The sequence below is a fragment of the Rhinatrema bivittatum genome, chromosome 6, assembly GCF_901001135.1.
Source record: "Rhinatrema bivittatum chromosome 6, aRhiBiv1.1, whole genome shotgun sequence".
Classification (NCBI taxonomy): Eukaryota; Metazoa; Chordata; class Amphibia; order Gymnophiona; family Rhinatrematidae; genus Rhinatrema; species Rhinatrema bivittatum.
This window is the reverse complement of record NC_042620.1, coordinates 171,603,091-171,626,997: the sequence shown is the minus strand read 5'-3', so window position 1 is coordinate 171,626,997 and position 23,907 is coordinate 171,603,091. Positions and strand designations below refer to the sequence as shown.

The window sequence follows — 23,907 nt, the reverse complement described above, 5'->3', positions numbered from 1 at the left end:
AGGTCCAGGATAGGACGTAGACCCCCGGTTTTCTTTGGAATGAGGAAATATCGGGAGTAGAATCCTGTGCCCCACTGAGGCCTGGGAACTCTTTCGATGGCCCTGGCAGTCAGGAGGGTAGATAATTCTGCTTGCAGGATTGTGTAATGATGAGACACTGTCCAAGACGGAATAGGGGGATTGTCTTTTGGTACAGTGAGGAAGTCCAAGTGGTACCCCTGAGATATGATTGAGAGTACCCATTGGTCTGTAGTGATGGAGGTCCAAGTTTGAAGATGGTGAGCAACTCGGCCTCCAACCGGTACTTGTGGATAGGGATTTTGATAATGACTCATGCCCTCTGGTTGAACTTCAAAATCCGGAAGTGGACGCCGCAGGCGGAGGTTGTTGAGGCCTAGCAGGTCTTTGGCGAGGCTGAGGCCGTTGAGCAGGTCTTTGTTGTCTGGGCCTGGCTACTGGCGGATAATACCGCCTAGGGCGGTAATATGGCTTTCTTTGTTCCCTTCTTGGAGGCCTCCTAGAAGGTTGATGTACCTCTTGTGGCAGCTGAGAAAGCTGTTTGAGGGTTTCTGTATGGTCCTTGATGGTGGCTACTGCCTCCTTGACCTTATCGCCAAAGAGGTTCTCTCCTAAGCAAGGCAGGTCCGCCAAGCGCTCCTGTACTTCTGGTCTGAGCTCTGATGATTTAAGCCAGGCCCATCTTCTCGCCGTTATTCCAGCTGCAGACAATCTGGAGGTTGTCTCGAATGAATCATACGTGGCCCGAACCTCGTGTTTCCCCGCCTCTAGGCCCTTATGTACTAGGTTTTGAAAACCTTCCTGAAGATGGTCAGGTAACTGCTGAGACAGGGATTCAACTTGCTTCCATAGGTCACGCTGGTACTGGTTCATAAAAAGCTGGTATGAATTTATTCTAGCTACCAGCATAGCAGCTTGGAAGATTTTTCGACCAAGATTGTCCAAGAACCTATTATCCTTTCCAGGAGGTATGGAGGCATGTTGCTTTAATCTTTTGGCCTTCTTTTGGGCCGACTCGACCACCACTGACTGATGCGGTAGTTGAGTTTTTTGGAACCCCGGGATGGGTTGTACTAGGTAAGTGGCATCCGCCCGCTTATTAACAGCTGCCACCGACCCAGGGTGTTCCCATATCCTGTACATAAGTTCTTGTAAAACTTCATGAACAGGAATAGCAAGAATTTCCTTGGGAGGGTCTACGAATTGAAGCACCTCCAAGGTTTTTTGTCTGCTGTCCACTTCAGAGATGAGAGAAAAGGGAATTGTTTGAGACATCTCCTTAATAAAGTTGGAGAAAGAGAGATCCTCCGGTGGTGACTTTCTTCTATCTTCTGGGGGAGAAGGCTCAGAAAGGAGGTCTTCATCCGAGGAGAATTCTTCGTCACTATCATCCAGAGGGAGCTCCAACGGCCTAGTAGGCTTAGTTGGCATTTCAGAAAGTGGAGTCTGAGGTCTGAGGGGTGGTGGGACACCCGAAGGACCTGGTATTGGCTCTTGACTGTCATCTACATCTATAGGATGTGGTAGAGATGAGAAGCAATGTATTAGTGAGTCCAGCTTGTCCATCAATGGTTGAAAAATGGACTCTTGAGAAGGCATCGAAGGTGCCATCGGGATCGATGGCCGTGGTGGAATCGATGGTACTCGGGGAATCGGCAATGCTGAATCCGATGGCTGCGGCCTAGGTAGAACCGGCAATGGAATCGGCGCCATCGAGGAGAGCGGTGATTTCCTTGGCATCGGTAGTGAAGGAATCGGTGATGGAACCGGAGATCCTCCTATGACCGGTGTCGATGGCAGAACCGGAGTGGCAGGCCGTGGCATCGCCTCGATAAAGGCATCCTTAACCGCTTGACGTATGTAACTGTCAAGTTCCGCCCGCATGGATGATGTGAACAGAGCACCCATGGGGGGAGGCGGTGGTGGCGACAGTAGTACGACCTCAGGGCCCTGAGGAGGTACGATTCCTTCCGCCGGAATCGGCGAGGATTGGCCTGTCGGTGGCTCGGAAGCCTTACTTTGGAGCCGGGCTTTCTTACTCGGTGCCCCGTCTTCCGCCGATGGCTCGCCGGGTATCGGAGCGATGGTTGCTGGTTGCGGCCTGCGATGCCGATGGCGATGTTTATCTTTTTCGCGCCCTTTTTCGCTACTCGATGTGGACGCTCTGGACGATGGTGAGGGGGAGGAAAAAGGAGCGTCTCCCGAGTCACCGGAGTGACGTTTCTTCAAGACCACTTTCCTAATCGCCCCAGCCGGAGACGATTGTGTGGAAGTAGATGGAGCAGTAATCAGTTGAATTTTGAATAATTGCTCCATCTTGTCCATCCGTAGACGTCGACCTTTCGAGGTCATCGTAGCGCATAAGGGACAATTTTTTACATCATGACCTTCACCAAGGCAAAGTACACAGTCTTGGTGAGGGTCTGTAATAGACATATTTCTCGCGCATTTCGGACATTTTTTAAAACCTGTAGCCATTTTGTGGCCGGGCAGCCGTCGACGGCCTAAGGCTCAGGTAAATTTTGTTTTTAGTCAAAAAACGGCACGGAACCGCGAGAACGGGAAAAACTCACCGCGATGATCAAACTAAGGGAGACCCTCTGCGTTTGAAGTTTTTTAAAGCTTTCCGTAAGGAAAATATGTGGAGAATCCCACAGGACTCCTGATAACCGCGAGGCTAATTGCTTCGCGGAAAAAAGAAGACTAAAGGGAGACCCCTGTGGCAGGGAATATCATGACATGCTGGGCATGCTCAGTAGGCACTCTGGTGCCAGTCAAAAGTTTCATAGAAACTTTTACAGAAGTTTTCCGTACATAGGGCTCCATTACCGATGTCACCCATATGTGAGGACTAGCATCCTGCTTGTCCTGGGATAATTTTAAATATGTGGCCTGTGCTTTCAGCTTTGAAATTTAATAGCATGAAGTTATTCACTAACTTTAAAGTGGAGCTAAGCGGCATTGTTCCATCAAATTCAGATTAGCCAACATATAGAAAGAACTTTAATAATAAAAAAGATCAGAAATATTACAGCAAGGATGTTTTTCTCTGTGTAACGTCAGTTTAAAAAAATCTGAAACATTAAGGTAAGCACAACTCAAAAGCTAACAGGGAATGCAGTATTAAACAGACCTTTTACTCTAAAAGGATGAATGTCCAGAGTGATAGCTTTCTTTTTTCATATTATATCAGGCACAGTAGGCAGCCCCCGCAGAGGTTTGGAATCTGGGAGAAGTATCTTGCGCTAAGAAACAACCTATAATTGTATCCAGAAATATTGCAATTATGTAAAAAATGTTTTCCTGCTTTGCTTTATCACTAATAATTCTGCTTCAAAAGTAGCAGACTGCCTTTAAAAATACAGAGGTTAAAAAGAAATTGCTAAATTTGGAATAAAACATTTGGAAAGGGAATTGTAGAGACAGCAATTTTTTTTAACTGGGTTCTTGCAGGCTCCTTCTCTTAGTTGTTGAAAAGGAAATATTAAGTGTCACTTTGAGAAAATAGTGGTGCAGCATATCTAGGGATCTTTGTTTTCACTTTTTATCTTATTTGTCCTTGGAATTTCAGTGTTTGTTACAAGAACAAAAATGGGAGAAATCAGTGGAAAAAAGTTACTCATCCTTTTTCTGGATAAACAGAATTTTGTTCTTGTTGTAAGAAACACTGAAATTCCCTGGAAAAATAAAAACTGAAAACAAAGTCCCTAAGCATAATTTTCATGAACTGGAACAGCTCAGTGAAGGATGGGAAGGAGTCAAGCAAACACCAGGCAACTAAAATGGCGTTTAATAAAAACACATCAACATTATTTAATTCTACCCTTCTGTTTGGAACACACTGCTAAAGAAACAGCAAGGTATCAATGATCTGAATTGTATGGTTTAGCTTAAATGCCCCCGACAACCCCACCCCTATTTTTAAACAGTTTCTCATAGCTGTTTCCGAACTCTGTTACCATTCACACAAAGACCACAGGCAGAAGAAGCAAGTGCCTAGTATTAAGACTTTTCCTCTGTCCTATATGAGTGATTCTTTTGTAGATCCAGCTGTAATTACGGTCTGTTTGGAGCACTTGCACAACAGTGGAAAGCAGGATCAGTGCTAAAACAGAGATTCTGACACCATAGGTGAGGGTCATGGGTCCTGTAGTTTAGCAGCTGGAACAAATTTTTGCCTTTGGCGCTCCCTATAATAAAGCAAGAAAAAAAGTGTGTCATCTATAAGCTACATACGTTCAGGCCAATACTGTAAAAATCGCGGAAGAGCAGCCGCTCCCAAAGCACACCCAGCCACCTCTCCTGGGCGTGCGATTCAGTATTTAAATGAGGGGTTGCGCTAATAAGGAGTTGCTAGGGACATCAGCATGTTTCTAGCGCCTCCTTATTAGCGTAGAGATGGCTGTCAGTGGGTTCTGACAATTGACGCTCAATTTTACTGGCGTCGGTTTCCAAACTTGCTGACAGCCACGGGTTAGGAAAACGTCACCCCCGCCCGTCCATGTGCTTTCATTGGCTGGAGCGCCCATCATTTTGGGCGCTCAAGCCAATGAAAGCACTGGCAGGTCGAAGTCCACAAGCAAGGATGCATGTCTACCACCTGCTGGAGCTGGAGCAATATTGGCTGGTTGACATCTGTGATAAGCTATATGAGAGGGAAGTCAGCGAGTCATTGTTCTCCGTCTCCACCCGCTGGTTGGAGGGCACAACCCACTGGTGTGGACTGGCTTGCCTGGATGAAGACTAAATCGCTATGAAAGTAATGTTGCTAAGATGTTTTTGTGCTGGGTTCAACAGCTCCCTGAAGGGCAGGAGGTGGCCCTTTTGAAGTCAGGGGCCACTTTCCAAGTTCATGCTCTGTATTTACTTATTTAAGGATTTTTATATTTTGTCTTCCATTACGTGTCCAGCATGGGTCACATAAAATACATTCATAAAATCATAACAAAATTTCACAATACACAGTTAAATAACAGATAATATCCTAAAATTAAACACTTAAAATAGAATTAAAACTAATTAATATTACTCAAATGCCATCTTAAAATAATGTGCCTTGACCCTAAATAACTTGATGTCTCCCTCAGACCTCAATTCTGTCAGCAGAGCATTCCATAATTTAGGACCTATATATAAGAATGCTCTTGTATGGGTACTCTATAGCTTATACAGCCTTGCTGTCAGAAATCTAAGTTGGTTCATAGCTGCCAGTCTTAAGTCCTAAGCTGGAACATACCATCATATGTGTTGTGCTATTATACAGCTTGTCTCATCATACACCAACTTGTTTATAATAACAACAATTCTAAATTTGTACCTACATCCCACTGGTAACCAAAGTAGTGAGTAAAGAACTGGTGAAATATGATCAAAATACCTAGCACCACTTATTACCCTGGCTACAGCACGTTGGATTAATTGTAAAGCATGAAATGACTTGGCAAAGAGCCCAACCAATAAACTGCAACAATAATCTAAATTGCCTAGTACCACTGCTTGCAACACTGTCCTAAACACCTCAAGTTGTAAGAAATATCTGAATGGTTTCAACATTCTTAATTTGTAAAAGAATCATAAGAACATAAGAAGAACATGCCATATTGGGTCAGATCAAGGGTCCATCAAGCCCAGCATCCTGTCTCCAACAGTGGCCAATCCAGGCCATAAGAACCTTTGACTTAATGTTGACCATGTGCCTTTAATGTCAAATATGAGCCTAGGAGCACCACCAGGTTCTGAACCTCTGTAAGCAATGCTATTCAGTTACCGTGACACCTAATACTCACCACTTCATTAACTGGGGATCATCTACCCACCCATAACATTTTTACCTTCTGAATATTCAAAAGGAGCCCTCTACTAATTAACCATCTTTTAATAGTATTTAAACAATGCTGCAACAACATACAAGGTAGGGGAAACATCTATCTCACAGGGAATATATAATTGAATGTCATTGGCATAATATAGCAAATGTTGCTTACCTGATGTAACAGGTGTTCTCACAGGACAGCAGGATGTTAGTCCTCACAAATGGGTGACATCGAGGATGGAGCCCTGTACGGAAAACTTTTCTGTCAAAGTTTCAACAAGCTTGACTGACACTGGCACACTGGGTGCACTGAGCATGCCCAGCCTGCAATTATCCCTGTGAGCCACAGGTGTCTCCCTCAGTCTCGTCTTATAGCTAAAAAGCGCAAGCGAAACTAAAATAAAAGTATACAGACCCAACTCCGCGGGGTGGCGGGCGGGTTTCGTGAGGACTAACATCCTGCTGTCCTGTGAGAACACCTGTTACATCAGGTAAGCAACATTTGCTTTCTCACAGGACAAGCAGGATGGTAGTCCTCACAAATGGGTGAGTACCGAGCTGAGGATGCCCGGGAATGCACCAGATACACCGCAGATGCGCAAAGGCGTAACGACTGAGGTGGAAATGGGAACGGAGGGCATCCGCAACACCATAATGGGTTCGTGGAAGGATGTTGGGTAGTGAATTGAAAAAAGTAAGAGTAGGCGGACTGGCCAAACATGGAGCATGCCGGCTAGTCAAATGTAAGCAATAATAGGCTGCGAAGGTATGGAGAGGACTCCAGGCTGCAACCTGATAAAAAAGTACAAGCAGCAGTAACCAAAGGGAAGCTGTTAAGGCTAAGACGGACACAACAGTATGTGGATACCCACAGTGTTGTAGTGAAATGTCTGCTTGTTGGTAGGAAAGGAAATATAGACCACTTAATCAGAAGGATTAGGTCTGTGTGGCCACTGGAAGTAGCAGCTTGACCCTTGCATGAAGGAAAGAGTCAAGTGGAATTCACATGGAATGCAGTGCAATGTAGATAGAATGTAAGCGCAGCATTACTGTCCAGGAATGTGGAAAACCCAGTCTCTCCCTAGGGCGAGAGAGAGAGGTTAGGAAAAATTAATAGAGTATTTCCTGAGGAAAGGAGATACAACATCTACCTGAAAAGGATAGAAAGTTGAATGCGTAGAACTACTCAGTGGCAGAGGAACGGAGTCAGGTGAGTATGGAAAGAGTGCATAACTCACGGACCCTGCTGGCAGGAATGACATTAAGAGGGAAAGAAGTTCCCTTGCCAAACTGTGGAAGAGAGGAATGGAAAGGCTCAAACGTAGAATGTATGAGACTTATAAGGAGAATATATATGTTCATTCCGTGATTAGAGAAATAGAGGCGGCTTGATCAGTGGATAATCCATGGTAAGCCGACTCAGAGAGGATTACTGAAAACGGGAACCCAACTCCCAAAACGATACACCTCCTAAGAGAAAGGTGTATCTATGTGGAGGATGTCTGGAGAACAGAATCCGAGGGAGTAAGAAAAAATGGTGGAAAAGTAAAAGGGGTAATACCTCTTTTTTTTTTTTTTTTTTTTTTTTTTTTAGCATCAGGAGGTAAAGCCTGCCATATTAAACGGCAAGATTTATGTTTAGAAGGTTTTGTGACGCTACCAGAACCTAAGAACATCAGTAAGTCTATGATTTGGGACTGACTGGTGAGGGAATAAAAGGTTACTGATATGATGGATTGAGAAGTATGGGAAGCATACTGATCTCAGTCAGGGAGTGGGGAAAAGAATACTGAACCCCATCCCAGTTCAACATTAGAAGAATGCTGGCTACGAGAGGCAGCAGAAGAGATATATTGAAGAGGCCTTTGATGGAAGAAAAGGCATCTAAGGGAACGCATAGGAAACATGTGTAGGGAGCAGAACCTGTGCATCGTATGGAATGATGCAGACGCAGAGGAAAGTTTAGTTAAACTCAGCGTTAAAAGATTTGCCCTGTACACATGTAATTGAGACCATTCGAGAGGATAGAACCTACGTGGAGAAGGTCAGATAGAGCGTTCATTAAATCTCTTAGATATGTGGCCCAAGGACGCATGAAGTGAACAAGGGCCAAGGGTAGAGCTGCGCAGCTGTCTAGCAGAGCAGCTAAGAGGTTGTGCGTGCTTATGAGTTGGAAAGCACATTGTCCCTATGCTGTCTGTATGCACAAAGAATTGTTGCAAAAGCAGTATTGGAAGGCATAAGGGCATAACTCATGGGTGCAACATCCAGGACGTTTATGAGAAACTATGCTGGAGTGCAATAGATGCATAATGGGTTGACAGCTTTCAGGAGAAACTTTATAACCCTAAGGAATTGCGAGCATGAGTCGAAGGAGACTAGGTCCTAGTTCGAACTGGGATAAGAATCAGGGACGAAAGCAATGAAACCACTTAGGTCCATTGAGTATAGAATGTCACTGAATATAACCCATAGCAGTTTTGAATTATGAGAAAAATGCATAGTGGGAAGAAACCCCATAGCCCAACCATGAAAATTTGAAAGGCTGAGGTTATGGAAAATATGCGCAGGGACATATAACAATGTATCAGAATGTCTGTGCGCATGCTGGACAAGAGGGTCTTAAGACTGTGGTGTCCAGAAGTGTTACAGAAGGGATTTATGGCAGTGACAGTAATCCCAGTTAGTAAATGTATAGTGAGTCCTGAAAAAAGTGAGAGCTCCTTGCATGTACTGAAAGTGGTTAGCAGTAGTCTATGCAAGGAAAGTGAATGATGTTACACTCCGCAGAGAAAACAGCATTCACCAACAGTGATGCAAGAGACAGTTCACTTACCGAAGCTGGTGCCAGCGGCAGAGCTTGGGGTTGTAATGTTGACTTACCATAAAGCACATAGAAACATTAAAATAATGTACTTACTGCAGTATGGAGTGATGGTAACCAAAGATACCATTGTACCTGTGACGTCTAAAGAAAGTTGGATTTTCTTAGGTCCAGGATGTGCGGAGAGTAACTATTTTCTGTTAAAAGAAAGAATAGTGCAATTAAAAACTCCCCAACCCCCCTCCCTTCTCCCCTCTGCACTTCGTAGCGCCTGGGGGAGTGTACCGGGACTTTGGTACAAGGTGGGGTGGCCGCTCTGATATCTGACCAGATGGGAGACCAAGAGGTGTCCCAATGGAGGATATCATGTAGGCTCCTGCAGGTGTGTGAGCGGTAAGTGGTACCCGCATTTCTGTATGCTGTACAAGGAGACACTGAGACCTGTGGCCAGGCCTCAAGGTGGACTTGTACATGGGGCAATGGTTGCTGAATCTCATGTTTAGCAGATCAGCCAATGCAGCTGGACCTTGGTTGGGAGGGAACCAAGAGTCAGAGCATTGGTCGGCACAGGGACTTGTTACTGACAAGAGAAGAAGCCCTGCTGCAATCCCAAGAAGATAGAGGGGTTCTCCTGATATTGTGGCTAACATAGCTAACATAGTGATATGTGACACTAATACAGTTCTAAAAGGCACATGACCCAGAACTTTTCGAACCACGGTCCGAATGGGAGAACACAACTCTATGGGAATGCCGCCGAAGCGGGTACTTACCATCCAACGTGGATCGCCGCAAGACGAGCCGGTGAAGATTGTTGACCCCGACGGTCTCCGGAGTCCTCGAGGGTAAGGCCGGGGACGTAAACGTCCATCTCGCTCTGAAACCCGGTATGGTGGCACAGGTACAGAGGAGACAGGCCAGGCGTGAGTGGCGTTTAGACTGCTAAGTGTAACAGATGGCCATAGTCCCACACCACTTGACGGTGGGGCACGCCAGGAACAGAGGAGCCCTAACGGAACTCATGTTCCCTTCCCTCGTCACAGCGGCTCGATGTGTCGTGACGCCAATGCAGAAGCTGTCGGACCTGGATCCGGAAGTTCTGGATCACCAAGGACTGCCAAAACTGTAGGAACAGTGCTGATGGCAGTGGTGATGTCGCTCTGCCCGAGCGTTGTCCAGCCTGGAGAAGGATGGCACCGATGTGCTGGATGGCGTCAGCGGCGGACGATCACGATGTCGGCGATGATGGGTGCCACGGTGCTCGGCCCGGTCTTTCCCCAGCGCAGAGATGGAAGCCCTCGTCGTCCTGGAAGGCGATCGATGACGAACTGTCAGCACGCCTGCTCTGCTCCTGACACAATGGAGTGTCTTAAGCTAATACGGGGCTTAAAAAAGAACCCAAAGCGTGGAGCAATGTGAGGAGGCGAGGGTATTATGTGGCGGTGCTATGTCGGTATTGACGATATTGAAGGCAACCTAAGGGGCTTCGAGGATATCATCAAAATGGGTATGAAAAATCGTCGATGACTGGCCAGGAGAATGATGACAGTGACGGGCACTGACAGCAGTGGCATAGGTATCTTTGAAACGATGTGGAATCGAATAATCGAAAAACATTGCCGTTATTGAAAAAGATACCGGCATCGACTGAGTCGAAGTCGAATCAATAGGGCGTCAAGGACACCGAAGGAAAACGGAGGTGTCGAGGGCATCGATGCATGGAGGCGGGCATTTATGCCGTTTGTGGCATGGCCACGGGCATCAACTATAGGGCCACAGACGTTGACGGTATCGATTTGGACAGACTCAGATTTCCAAGTGTACATGGCATCGGTGCCCCAGACACGTGTGTCGGTGGCATCGATATGGACACGTATGGAATCGATGGCATGGATCTCCCAGTCGATGAATTCCATCCCGGCATCAACGCCAGTCCTGGAATCGGCATGGGCATCGATGCCAGCCATAAGGCTGGCATTGGCATCAACGCCCATCCACGGAATCGAGCCGGCATGGATATCCACCGATGGGACCCACCTGGGCATCGAATTTCACCGATGGGAGCAGCCTGGCATCGACTGCCCTCGATGGATGCATTCTAACATAGATGCCCATGGATGAAACACCTGGGCATCGGTGTCCATCGATGCAAAAGGACCCGGCACCGATGCCATCGACGGACGGCCATCCGGCACCAATGCCATCGACGGACAAGCCATCCGGCACCGATGTCCATCGATGGGGACCATCCGGCACCGATGTCCACCGATGGGGACCATCCGGCATCGATGCCCACCGACGAATCGATGTGGCACCGATGCCCCCCGATGGAAAGGGCTGGACATCGGTGGGGAGGATGGGGCATCAATGGCATCCCCAAAAGGGGGGGTGGCATCGATGAAGTGACCCTGGGATCGTTAAAAAGTGTCTCGGGCAGCGGTGGCGGCGACCCGAGTATGCATGGCAGTGACTAACAGCGTGTGCGTCAATGGCATGCATCCGGGTAGGGACGGCACCGAGGAAGCCCAAGGAAAAAAACAGTGCGTAGGAGGAAAAAGCCTGGTAGCACTGAAAAGCAAAAAACATGGATAAAGGCATCAGGGCACCGTGGGGGGAGGGGCGCTGATGACATATAAAAGTCCAGGGCGGTTTAGGCGGGTCCCGGTGTAGCGATAGGGTATCAACTGCGTGAGGGTACCAGGGAACGAAGGACTTGAAGCTACAGAGGTCCTAAGTTAAGGAAAAAATCCCTACCCCACTAGCATAAGCAAGCAGAGTGTCACAGAGATACTCGCAAGCTGTTTAAAGCTAACTGAAAAATGGGGGAAGGGAAGGCTTCAGTCAGTTAACAGCCTTAAGATAGTGACAGGAACCGACCGAAAAATAAGAATTAGTACTCACCGAGCGTCGTAAAAACGTACGCGGAGGGAGACCTGTGCAGGGAAAAGTGTTTTTTGAAGTGAAAAGTTAAGTGTTTCCATGAGGTAATTAGTTAAAAAATCCTCACAGAGCTCCAACCGCTATGCTGACTGCAGAGCGGAAAAAAGAAGACTGAGGGAGACACCTGTGGCTCACAGGGATAATTGCAGGCTGGGCATGCTCAGTGCACCCAGTGTGCCAGTGTCAGTCAAAGCTTGTTGAAACTTTGACAGAAAAGTTTTCCGTACAGGGCTCCATCCTCGATGTCACCCATTTGTGAGGACTACCATCCTGCTTGTCCTGTGAGAAAATAAGAAACCTTGGGATGGATCTGCAAGTGCATCAGAATAGAAGCTGCAAGGCCCATATATTTAGCCAGCTCAGTCTAAACTCATAGGTTATACACACCAGCAGATGGAGGCAGCAATAACAGGCTTGTTGATGTCATCTTACATAGGCTTCTGTGCTGCCCTCAGCTTGCCAGTATTCTGTCTCTAGCAGATGGTAGGAGAGCATGTCCCATGCTCTGAAATGAGGCCCAGTTAGGCTGCTTGAAAAGGAGTGAATTGGAAGGGCAGCTCCTGCAGTAAAAGCCTTGTGCTCATTCCTCTAGTGGAACATGGCCTTAGACCTGGGGATTTCCCAGGGTTTGGTTTGGGCTCCACATTTCATTCTGTGTCACTCCATTTCCTTACCACCTCCTTTCTCTAACTGGATATCTTAAAAAAACAAAAAACAACCAAAACAAAATACAAAAAACCCCCAAAAAACAAAGGAAAGAAACCTGGGTTGGTTTCTGATTCTCTTTCTGCCTTGCTAATTTTTATAAAGTTAAAAAAAAAGCAAGATTTCTGCACAGTATGGCATTTCCTTTCCAGGGGCTCAGTGTAGTTCAGCAGTGCTTTGGACAGCATTATGGTGAATTTAAAAAAAAAAAAAGCAGCAAGCTTCTCTTTTTTTACGTCCCAGGAGTTTGTTTTGTTTTACGCTGTGAAGACATGTCCTCTACTGAATGGAGGAAATTCCGCATTTTACACATGTTGTGCAACATAGAGGCATATGGGGAGGAGGTGCACTGAGTCATGGCTGTGCAAAGAGAGAGAGAGAAGAATTTGCCTTGATTTTATCCCAGATATGTGATTCATTAAATAAACTAATCTGCAGCCTTACTATATCCGCATACCATGGTTTTCTTTGCCGGTTTTGAGCTACCAGGATGACTATGGACAAGTGATTCTGTATTCTTCTTATAGCATTGCCTATGAGAGGCCAAGGAGAAAAAAATTAAAAAGCTAATTCTTTGGACATGGTTGAATCAGGGTGTCGATTCCCCTGGAACCCCATTCCTTCAGGAGGTCGAAGAATCTGTCTCCCTTGGAGTTCTTGTGAATTGCCAAGAGATCCATGTGAGGGATGGCACACTGATCTACTAAGCTCTAGAAGGAATCCTGGCTGATCTCCCTCTCTCTGGGATCCAAAGTATTCCTGCTGACAAAGTTGGCTTGGGCATTCTCTATCCCTATAATGTGAGCTACTGCTAACTATAGGAAGCTCCATTCTGATAACTGCTTCATCTGCACTATCTGCTGGCAGGGTGACATATATCCACACGTCTGGACTGGTCCAGCAGGATAAAGAAAGCAAGACTTAAATACTTATTAAGTACTCTAGCACTGTATTCTCTCCTGACACCACAGCAGGTTTGACCAATTTGTGCAGCGGAATTTGTTTGAGGTATAGAACCCAACTCCACACTCTACTAGGGCCCGTTTTATTCCAGGCTCCCCCTCATAGATAAGGCATAAATGGAAAAAAAGGCGTGTTGCTGATAAAAGGTGGCATTTATACTTATCAGATAATTTCCTTTCGTTTTGTTCTTAGCAGACCAGTCCACACCTGTGGAATTCCCCTGCTTGCCAGTAGGTGGAGGCAGAGAACTTTTTTCCACATTTTTTTTCTTGTTTTTGCTTCTGTCACACACACTATATATCCTGGGACAGCTGGGAGGTTCCTTAGTAGCCTCTTGCCCTAGCCTAAACCCTCCCTTTTTTTTCTTTCAGGAGGGTACTTGAACTGGTCTACTAGGACTAAAGGAAAGGAAATTATCTAGTAAGTCTAAATTTCACCTTCCTTTTCATCCTACAGACCAATCCACACCTGCAGGATGTACCCGAGCAGTAACTAATTCGAATGGGCTGAGGCCTTAGAGGCCCCCAACACTATTTTGTTAAACTTCAGATTCTCTTCTACTTGCAGGTCTAGCCTGTAATGGTTTGTGAACGTACCCCAGGAGAACCACGTGGCTGCCCTACAAATATCCTGAGGCATTGCAGCCCTATTCTCTGCCCTCGAGGTCGCTTGAGCTCTAGTAGAGTGGGCGCATAAGGCCCTTGGGGCCTGCTTCCCCTGTGCAATATATGCCATCACTATCGCTTCCCTAATCCAGCATGCAATTGAGGGCTTAGAAACTGCCTGGCCCCTTCTCTGGCCTTCCAACAGGACAAACAATCTGTCTGACCTCCTAAATTCATTGGTGACCTTTAAATAATGTAGCAGTGTCCTCTGGATGTCTAGTGGGTGAGGGCTGCCCCCTGCCTGTTCCCCCTCTGTCCTCCTCAGAGCTGGTAAAACAATTTCCCGATCTGCATGAAACTCTGACAGCACCTTAGCTAATAAGGATGGGACAGGACAAACAACTAATCTGCCCTTGTGAATTGACAGGCAGGGCTCCCTACAGGACAATGCCTGGATCTCAGACCCTTCAGGCTGAGCATATCGACACTAAAAAGACTGCCTTTAAAGTGAGGTCTTTTAATGTTGTTCCTGTAAGTGGTTTAAAGAGTGCCTTGGACAAGGCCCTAAGGACCCACGTGGATATTATCTGGCGCTTCAGAGGCTGCATGCATTTTACTGCCCTCAAGAAACGTGCTATGTTAGGGTGAGCCCCTGAGGAGCTTCCTTGCACTTGGCCCCTAAAACAGGCTAATGCTGCCACCTGCACTTTGAGAGAGATGATGTTAACTTTTTCTCTAGACCATCCTACAGGAACTTTAAGATTTCCTTGTGTTTGCTGTTTCTGGGGAGACTTTTCTTCCCTTGCACCACTCCTAAAAAATCTTCCAGATCTGCCATACGCCCAGAAGGTAGAGTGTAGGTAGCTACTACTGCCCTTTTTTCTCTAACCTGTCCCTCTCAAGAGCCAGGCTGCAAGATAATAACAATCTGACTTTCCCCACTTGACTGGTCCCTGGCTGATCAGGTTCTCGGCTTTCCCTAGCTTTAGAGGTGCATCCCTGCTCAGCCTCACTAGTTCCGCATACCACGACCTTCTGGGCTTGTCTAGGGCCACCAGAATGATTCAGCCCCCATGATCTGCTGCTTTCCTCAGTACTCTTGCTATTAAGGGCCATGGCGGAAATGTGTACAGTAGCTGGTCCACTGGCCATGGCTAGACTAGGGCATGTACTCCTTTTGAACCCTGCTCCTGGTGCCTGCTGAAAATTTTTCTGCCTTGGCATTCCTTCATGTTGCCATCAAATCCCATTCTGGCCTTCCCCATCTCCTTACCACTCTTGAAAACACTTCCTCCACTAATTCCCATTCTCCATGGTCTAGCGCACGCTTGCTGAGGTAGTCTGCCTGTGTGTTCTCCTTCCCCGCTATGAAACTGTCTGTTAACCTTGCCAGGTTTGTTTCTGCCCAGCTCATTAGCATTCCACTTCTTCCTCTGCCAACTTTGCGTCCCTCCTTGCCTGTTTATATAGAACTCAGCTGTGATGCTGTCAGAAAATACTCTTACCGGTTTCGCTCTGACCTTGGGGCTTAGGTATTTGAGCGCCAGCCTTACTGCTCTCAGCTCCAACAGGTTCGTTGAGGCCTCCCTCTCCTTGGCCGACCATCTGTCCTGTACCACCTGTCTTTTGCAATGTGCCCCCCAACCTAATCTGCTGGCATCTGTCACTAACGTCACCCAGTCCAGCGGAACTAGACTGACCCAAGCTAATAAGTTGCTTTTGACTAGCCACCAACATAGGCTGGCTCTGGCCTTGAAGCCTGAGCCTCTCTCCTTATCTTCGTGTGCATGGGTGCCATCTTGAGAGCAATGCTCTCTGCAGTGGACACATATAAGCCTTTGCCCCTATGGGACTACCTCTATGGTCGCTGCCATTGACCCCAACACCTGCAGCTAATCTCTTGCTCTCGGTTTCCTGGACCCTGTAAGCTTCCTCACCTGGCAACTCAAGTTTGTCTGCCCCCTTTTTTGTTAAAAACACCTTTGTCTGCTCGGTATCAAACTGGGTCCCCAGGTACACTAACCTTTGGGAAGGCTGTAAACTGCTTTTGGCCCCATTTACTACCCAACCTAACTCCTCAAGGTGTGCCCTCACTCTCCTCGTGAAGCTGCAGCTCTCCTCCTCTGACCTGGCTCTGGATCAGCCAAGCATCCAAATATGGGTGCACTGGAATACCTCCCTTCTTTAGTGCTACTGCCATCACCTAAAGGGTCTTGGTGCTGTGGCTAGAACAAATGGCAGTGCTTTGAACTGATAATGGTTCTCCAGAACTGCAAATCTCAGGTATCTGCAATGTGACTCTCTGATGGAGATATGCAAATATACTTCTGCTAGGTCCAGCGCAGTCAGAAATTCCCCCCTTTTGACTGCCCCAATGACGGACCTCAATGTTTCCATTCTGAACACTCATCTTGAGGGCTCTGTTTACCCTTTTCAAGTCTAATACCGGGTGAAATACCCCTTCTTTTTTGGGTACTACAAAGTATAGGGAGTAAAAACCTATGCCCCTCTCTGGGACCGGAACTGTGCTACCAGTTTGTCTGTGGTCAAACTGATTGCCTCTCTTTTTTCCTGTGTTCTGCAGGGTGACTCCAAAAAGAATTCTGGAATTGTGGTTAGCCAACTCCAGTGAGTACCCTAGGTGGATCACCTCCAGCACCCACCTGTCTCTGGTAACTCGGGCCTATTGTTAGATGACCGCCCACTGGAGGATGCTCGGGGTGGGCCCCCCGGCCATCACCTAGCCCCTTTAAATTCCCCTGGAGCTCTGGGGGCTTTGTCTTTAACCCAGCCCTGTGCCGCTTGAAAAGGCTGTCTCAGCTGGGGCCTAACTCCCTGACTAACCGGGACCTCTCTCTTGGCTAAACCCTCTAAATTATTTGATGTTTTGTTTAAAGGGCCTTAAGAGACTTTTGGGCCTATCCTCTGGGAATCTCTGCAGCTTAATCTACCAGGTTTTTCATTAGGGCCATCTAACTCTTCCCCACATAGGAGACTCCCTCTGAAGGGCAGGATGCTTAACCTTGCTTTTGAGGGTGCATCCGCCACCCAATTTCTGAGCCACATAAACCTCCTTGCCACCACCACTGATGCCATCTGTTTGGCTAAGTTTCTAATGAGATCATATAGTGTGCCTGCCAGAAAGGCAGTCCCTGACTCTATTCTGGCTATTCTATCCCCTGGGTTTTCTCCTATCCCTAATGTTTCTTCCTGGAGCTGCTGGAGCCATTTGACCAATGCCCTGGCTACACAGCCCCCACATACTGCTGCTTGTAAGGACAAACTCGCTCTATCAAATGCTTTCTTCAAAAAGGCTACCTTTCTATTCTGTGCATCTCTTAAGGAGGCACCCCCTTCTCCCGGTATAGTTGTCTTTTTTGACACTGCTGCCACTGGGGCGTCTACCTTTGGGACTTTTAGTAACCTATTTACGTCCCCCTGTTGCAGTGCATAAAGGGAGGTCATTAAGGATCTTGCTTTCAGGGCTGCATCGGATGTGACCCATTCTCCCTCAATCATCTCCTCTATACTAGGGTGGAGGGAAAAGGCTTTTGCTGGTTTCCTTATACCTCTCAGTATTGGATTCCCTTGCACGCTCTTTTCCTCATTTTCTTTGTCTGACTCCTGCAGGCTTAAGGCTTGCATAACATTCAGTTCTTCCCTCCTAAACAAACAATCTCACTACTACATCTCCCCCTTCACTCCCCTCCTCCTCCACCGAATCTTCCTTTGGGCGTTCCAAATCCTCTGTATCACTTTCTGAACCACCAGGAAAGGGCAGGAGGTGTGGCGGGGGGTTCCCTCTGTCCTAGGCATCTTTAAATCTGGTGTGTATTGGGAGCCCAAGAGGGAACTACTTCCCAGGGGGGCCTTCTAATGTAGCCATTTTGCACTAGGTCTTTATAGACCTAGTGCATTAGCAAGATAAATTCTGTGGAAAACTGTTTCCTGTGATGTGCCTTGCCTTCTTCCCTCTAGGGCTTCTCTCTCTAACTCAGAGCCTGCCTGTACCTCAGCTGCATCCCCCCATGATGGGCCTTCTGCCCTATCAAGCTGCTCAGGCAGCAAGCAGGGCGGTGCATCTGCTTGCAACCTGTGCCTCCCCTCCTAACCTGATCACTGCTGTTTTCTGGAGATTCACAGCGGTCACAATGGGGGCAAAAGGAGCCTGTGATGGAGATCCTCCTTCTTGTCCCACATCGCACACATTGCTGGCCCCTCTTGGCCATGCGTCTTGCCGCTGGATGGAGAAAAGTCGCTCTCTATGAGTGTTTGCCTCCCCCTCCTGTAACTGCCCTATGCAGACCATGGCTTGCTTAGTACTACTCCAGGGTTTATTTTTCAAAAGGTGAGGAGGGGTCGTCCCCCCACCAGTGTATAACTTTATTGCCCTATTCCTATTTCTTTCTGTTGTTTGGGGTTTTGTTTTGTTTTTTAATAGTTCCTAGCTGTCCCAGTATACCTCCCACCTAACTGGAGGCAGAGAACTACTGAGGAACCTCCCAGCTATCCCAGGATATATAGTGTGAGTAACTTGAGCAAAAAAAAAAAAAAAAAAGTGGAAAAATATTCTCTGCCTCCACCTACTGGTAAGCAAGGGAATCCCACAGGTTGTGGACTGGTCTGCAGGACAAAAAGGAAATGGTTGTGTCCATTGGTACTTTGTTATTTCCCCTTTTATCATTTGGGGTGGTCTGTAGCTAGGGATTCCTGCTTGTCCTCAGAGAAAGCAGAGTTGCATACCTGTAGCAGGTATTCTCTGAAGACAGCATAGTGTCAGTCCCACAAAACCCACCCACCTCCCTCTGGAGTTGGCTTCTCTTTATAATGCTAAGGAGCAAGACTAAAGGAGCCCCTGTGTAGAACTGTGGTATGCTGGGCATACTCGGTGAGGCAGTCAAAATTTGAGAAACTGACACAAGTCTGAGAAAGAGTAGTAAATCACCTGGACCAGATGGTATACACCCCAGAGTTCTGAAGGAACTAAAAAATGAAATTTCAGACCTATTAGTAAAAATTTGTAATTTATCATTAAAATCATCCATTGTACCTGAAGACTGGAGGATAGCAAATGTAACCCCAATATTTAAAAAGGGCTCCAGGAGTGATCCGGGAAACTACAGACCGGTTAGCCTGACTTCAGTGCCAGGAAAAATAGTGGAAAGTGTTCTAAACATCAAAATCACAGAACATATAGAAAGACATGGTTTAATGGAACAAAGTCAGCATGGCTTTACCCAGGGCAAGTCTTGCCTCACAAATCTGCTTCACTTTTTTGAAGGAGTTAATAAACAAGTGGATAAAGGTGAACCGGTAGATATAGTATACTTGGATTTTCAGAAGGCGTTTGACAAAGTTCCTCATGAGAGGCTTCTAGGAAAAGTAAAAAGTCATGGGATAGGTGGCGATGTCCTTTCGTGGATTGCAAACTGGCTAAAAGACAGGAAACAGAGAGTAGGATTAAATGGGCAATTTTCTCAGTGGAAGGGAGTGGACAGTGGAGTGCCTCAGGGATCTGTATTGGGACCCTTACTGTTCAATATATTTATAAATGATCTGGAAAGAAATACGACGAGTGAGATAATCAAATTTGCAGATGACACAAAATTGTTCAGAGTAGTTAAATCACAAGCAGATTGTGATAAATTGCAGGAAGACCTTGTGAGACTGGAAAATTGGGCATCCAAATGGCAGATGAAATTTAATGTGGATAAGTGCAAGATGATGCATATAGGGAAAAATAACCCATGCTATAATTACACAATGTTGGGTTCCATATTAGGTGCTACAACCCAAGAAAGAGATCGAGGTGTCATAGTGGATAACACATTGAACTCGTTGGTACAGTGTGCTGCGGCAGTCAAAAAAGCAAACAGAATGTTGGGAATTATCAGAAAAGGAATGGTGAATAAAACGGAAAATGTCATAATGCCTCTGTATCGCTCCATGGTGAGACCGCACCTTGAATACTGTGTACAATTCTGGTCGCCGCATCTCAAAAAAGATATAATTGCGATGGAGAAGGTACAGAGAAGGGCTACCAAAATGATAAGGGGAATGGAACAGCTCCCCTATGAGGAAAGACTAAAGAGGTTAGGACTTTTCAGCTTGGAGAAGAGACGACTGAGGGGGGATATGATAGAGGTGTTTAAAATCATGAGAGGTCTAGAACGGGTAGATGTGAATCGGTTATTTACTCTTTCGGATAGTAGAAAGACTAGGGGGCACTCCATGAAGTTAGCATGGGGCACATTTAAAACTAATCGGAGAAAGTTCTTTTTTACTCAACGCACAATTAAACTCTGGAATTTGTTGCCAGAGGATGTGGTTAGTGCAGTTAGTATAGCTGTGTTTAAAAAAGGATTGGATAAGTTCTTGGAGGAGAAGTCCATTACCTGCTATTAAATTCACTTAGAGAATAGCCACTGCCATTAGCAATGGTTACATGGAATAGACTTAGTTTTTGGGTACTTGCCAGGTTCTTATGGCCTGGATTGGCCACTGTTGGAAACAGGATGCTGGGCTTGATGGACCCTTGGTCTGACCCAGTATGGCATTTTCTTATGTTCTTAAATATTTTTTCAGAGAAAGGGTAGCTGATCACCCTGCTTGTTGACAGAGTAATGAACAATGTTCTAAGGGAGATGGCAAGGACAAAAGCTATCAGAATTCAAGAAAGCATGAGATAAAATACAAAGGATCTTTAGTTGTGAGGAATTGAAGATAAAACTGGAATTTTGGCATATTTCTCCTGCAGCCTATGGGCTTCCAGTTCATTTGGAACTTGTCTTCATAGGGCTACGGTACCATGAACTTTTATCTGCAGCTATCCAAGTTTCTCAAACTCTCTCCCCCCCCAAAAAAAAACCCCACACACACCATTTTTCATCCTCACGCTCCTCCCTTTCAATGTCAGTCCTCTGTAAGGGGTCACATATTCCCTTCAGATCCCACCCAAATGTGTTGCTATTGTGAAATGCTAGCATCCCTTCCCCCAAAGCAGGGCTTGTGAGTGGAACATGGAACTGTTTGATTTAAAGTGTTTATTAAGCCAGCACTGATGACCTGGCGCAAGAGTTCTGCATCTGTTTCTTTGTCTTAATAATCGACAGAAGCAATATTCTGCTGTTGCGTCATTTATATTACTACAAAAAAACAATTATACTCATTTCTATAGAAGTGATTTGTTAGCTCTGAATTAGTCTAAATACACATGTTCTTCAGTATTGTATGCAAACTAACTTCCACCATACAAATGATAGGATATTTTAAGCATTTTGTGGGATGCAGCTGCATCTGTGAGAATGATATACTGTTCAGATTTTATCTACCATGTCCATAAGCATTTCCACATCCTTAATCACATCTCTAACTCCACTTTGATTCTGCTACTAATAAGTATAATAGTGATCTCAATTTTTTCCTTTAATATTAATTTTACAACCAGCCAAAAGCTGAATTTGACAGTCTCTTCATTAAAAAATGAAAAAATATTCTGGATTTATGGAACGCTTACACGGTCATATTTTCAATATACATACAGTTCTATTTGCTTTTAGGAATCACCAATTTCTCTTGGTATCAAAAACTATTGTAATGCAAATAATTTATATTCTAGTTTTTTTTTGTACCTTGTACCTCTGCAAGAAGCTTTATTTAGTGTAAAACAATTCACATTCATAAATAAGCAGTGAGACTAATTGTTGCTTTTGCTTTGAAACTGTATAACTACCATGTATTTGTAGAAAAAAAGTAAAACACTAGCATGGAAACTATTTATACTTGGGAATGGCTAAGGCAGACCCACCCCTGACAGGGAAATGTGACTTGTAACCTTTGATTTACCTTGAACTTTTCTCCTGCTAATTATACTTCCATCTTGACCCACACCACGTTCTGTCACCTGCACTTCTTTGTGCTGCGGCTGTGGGTAGTTGGGCTGGTGTGCTGGCACACTATTGGCTCTTTTTCTGATTGTTTTATCTTAGGGGGTGAGCTGCTGTTTGTAATATTGCCAGAAGTTCCCAAATTGCAGGAGCTGTCGCTCTGGAAAGAGCTGCTTGATCTTGCCATCTCAGGCAGCAGAATATTATCTTGGCACTGTAAGGCTGCAGCTGCTTCATCTAGAAGTGGGAAAACTCGCTGTTCCCAAGGCGCAAGCTTTGATAAAGATTAAAGAAGATGAAGTGAGAATATTTAGCAACTTGGCCACTAATTATTTACATATAATTTTATCCTGCTATCAAACAACAAATGATCACTATTCCTTTCACAAATTATATAGGGTTGCTCATAATTGAGGAAAATATACTTAGAAAACAGGCCAGTTCTATATTACCTAATAAAGGAAAATTGGTTCTTACCTGCTAATTTTCATTCCTGTAATACCACAGATGTCCAGACAAGTGGATTTTGCCTCCCTACCAGCAGATGGAGTCAGAGAAACAAAACTTTGAGGCATTGCTATATAACAGAGTGCCACCTGCAGTCCCCTCAGTATTGACCTGTACCCAAGCCAAGATGTAACCCGAAAACCCATTTCTCGGGCTAACAGGGAAAACTATTGGGCTGGAAACCCCAAAGAATTGGAGCCCAAAACACTCCCAAAAACTAAATCTGAAAAACCCAAACCATGATCAACAACTGCCCAAATACCCTGAAAAGCAAACCAACTTGAACCACCAGTTAGCAAAAAAAACATGTCTTTCGGCAGAGACGGGATGGGTCTCTGGACTGATCTGGGATATTACAGGAACAATATTAGCAGGTAAGAACCAATTTTCCTTTCCTGAACATACCCAGATCAGTCCAGACAAGTTGGATGTACCAAAGCACCCCTAGACTGGGCAGGAACCCGAAAAACCCACATCCAGAACACTCTCACCAAAGAACGCTTCTTTCTGCGCCTTCACGTCCATTCAGAAATGTCTGGTGAAAATATGCAACGAGGACCACACCGCAGTCTTAAAAATCTTCTGAAGCGATAGCAACTGACATTCTGCCCAGGAAGTGGCCAGCGATCTTATAGAGTGCGCCTTCAGCCCCGCTGGAACTTGACGGCTCTTACAAATATAGGCCGTGCAAATAGCCGCTTTCAACCAACGGGAAATGGTAGCTTTAGAGACCTCTCTCTTCTTCTCTTCTTCATACAGGACAAAAAAGTGATCAGAGCTCTGGAACTATTTGACAGCTCCAGATAACTCAACAGAATTCTCCTCATATCCAAAATATGCAGCTCCCTGCTCCTAGGGGAATCCTTAGACCACGCCAGAAAACCTGGAAGGCCTACCGATTAATATAAAAAGATACCACCTTAGACCAAAAAGAGGGGACCATTCGCAAGGAAACCCCGTCATGGGAAATCCGTAGAAAGGGATTCTTGCAAGACAGAGCCTTTAACTCCAAAACATATCTGGCCTAACAGAAGGCTACCAGGAACACTGCCTTCAGAGTCAAAGTCTTCAGCATCGCTCTCCTCAAAGGCTCCAACGTAACCCCACACAAAACTTGCAAGACCAAATTAAGGCTCCAAACTGGGTATAACTTCCAGACTGTAAGTCACAAATGCTTGACCTCTTTTAAGAAACAAATCATGTCTGGATGCGAGGCCAAGAACCTCCCTCGCCATTTGCCCCTAAGAGAGCCCAAAACTGACACCTGAACACGAATGGAACTATAGGTGAAACCCATAGACAAGCCCTGTTGCATAAATTCCAAGATGAGAGGCACCTCCACTGACACGGGATGCACCTGTCTCCAAAGTCACCAAGACTCAAACGCCCTCCAGACCTGAATATATGCCAAAGTGGCAGGTCAACGAGCCTGGAGAAATGTGGAGATAACCTGCTCCAAATAACCTTCCAGGCACAGCTGCCACCTCTCAAAAGCCAAGCCGTGAGACAAAAGTGATCCTCTTGATCCGAAAACATGGACCCCTGATGCAGCAACTTTGGTAGATGAGCCAGCCGAAGGGATCTGACCACCGCCAGTTGCACCAGATCTGCAAACCACGGACACCATGGCCACTCGGGCGCTCCCAA

The 23,907-nt window shown here is 45.9% G+C and overlaps 1 protein-coding gene across 4 annotated transcripts in view; it reads right to left on the bottom strand.

Moving 5' to 3' along the window:
- Positions 1-3,008: 3,008 nt before the first annotated feature.
- KANSL1L (KAT8 regulatory NSL complex subunit 1 like) overlaps positions 3,009-23,907 on the bottom strand; it is a 268,720-nt gene continuing 247,821 nt past the window's right edge. For 3 of the 4 annotated variants that reach the window (XM_029606146.1, XM_029606144.1, XM_029606148.1), the window contains 2 exons: positions 21,713-22,027; positions 3,009-4,208 (listed from right to left, as the gene is read on the bottom strand). In XM_029606146.1, the coding sequence (XP_029462006.1) occupies positions 21,767-22,027 (261 nt within the window). In that variant the 3' untranslated portion in view covers positions 3,009-4,208; positions 21,713-21,766. The remainder of the gene's footprint in view (positions 4,209-21,712; positions 22,028-23,907) is intronic. The other variant, XM_029606147.1, reaches the window with a different exon arrangement.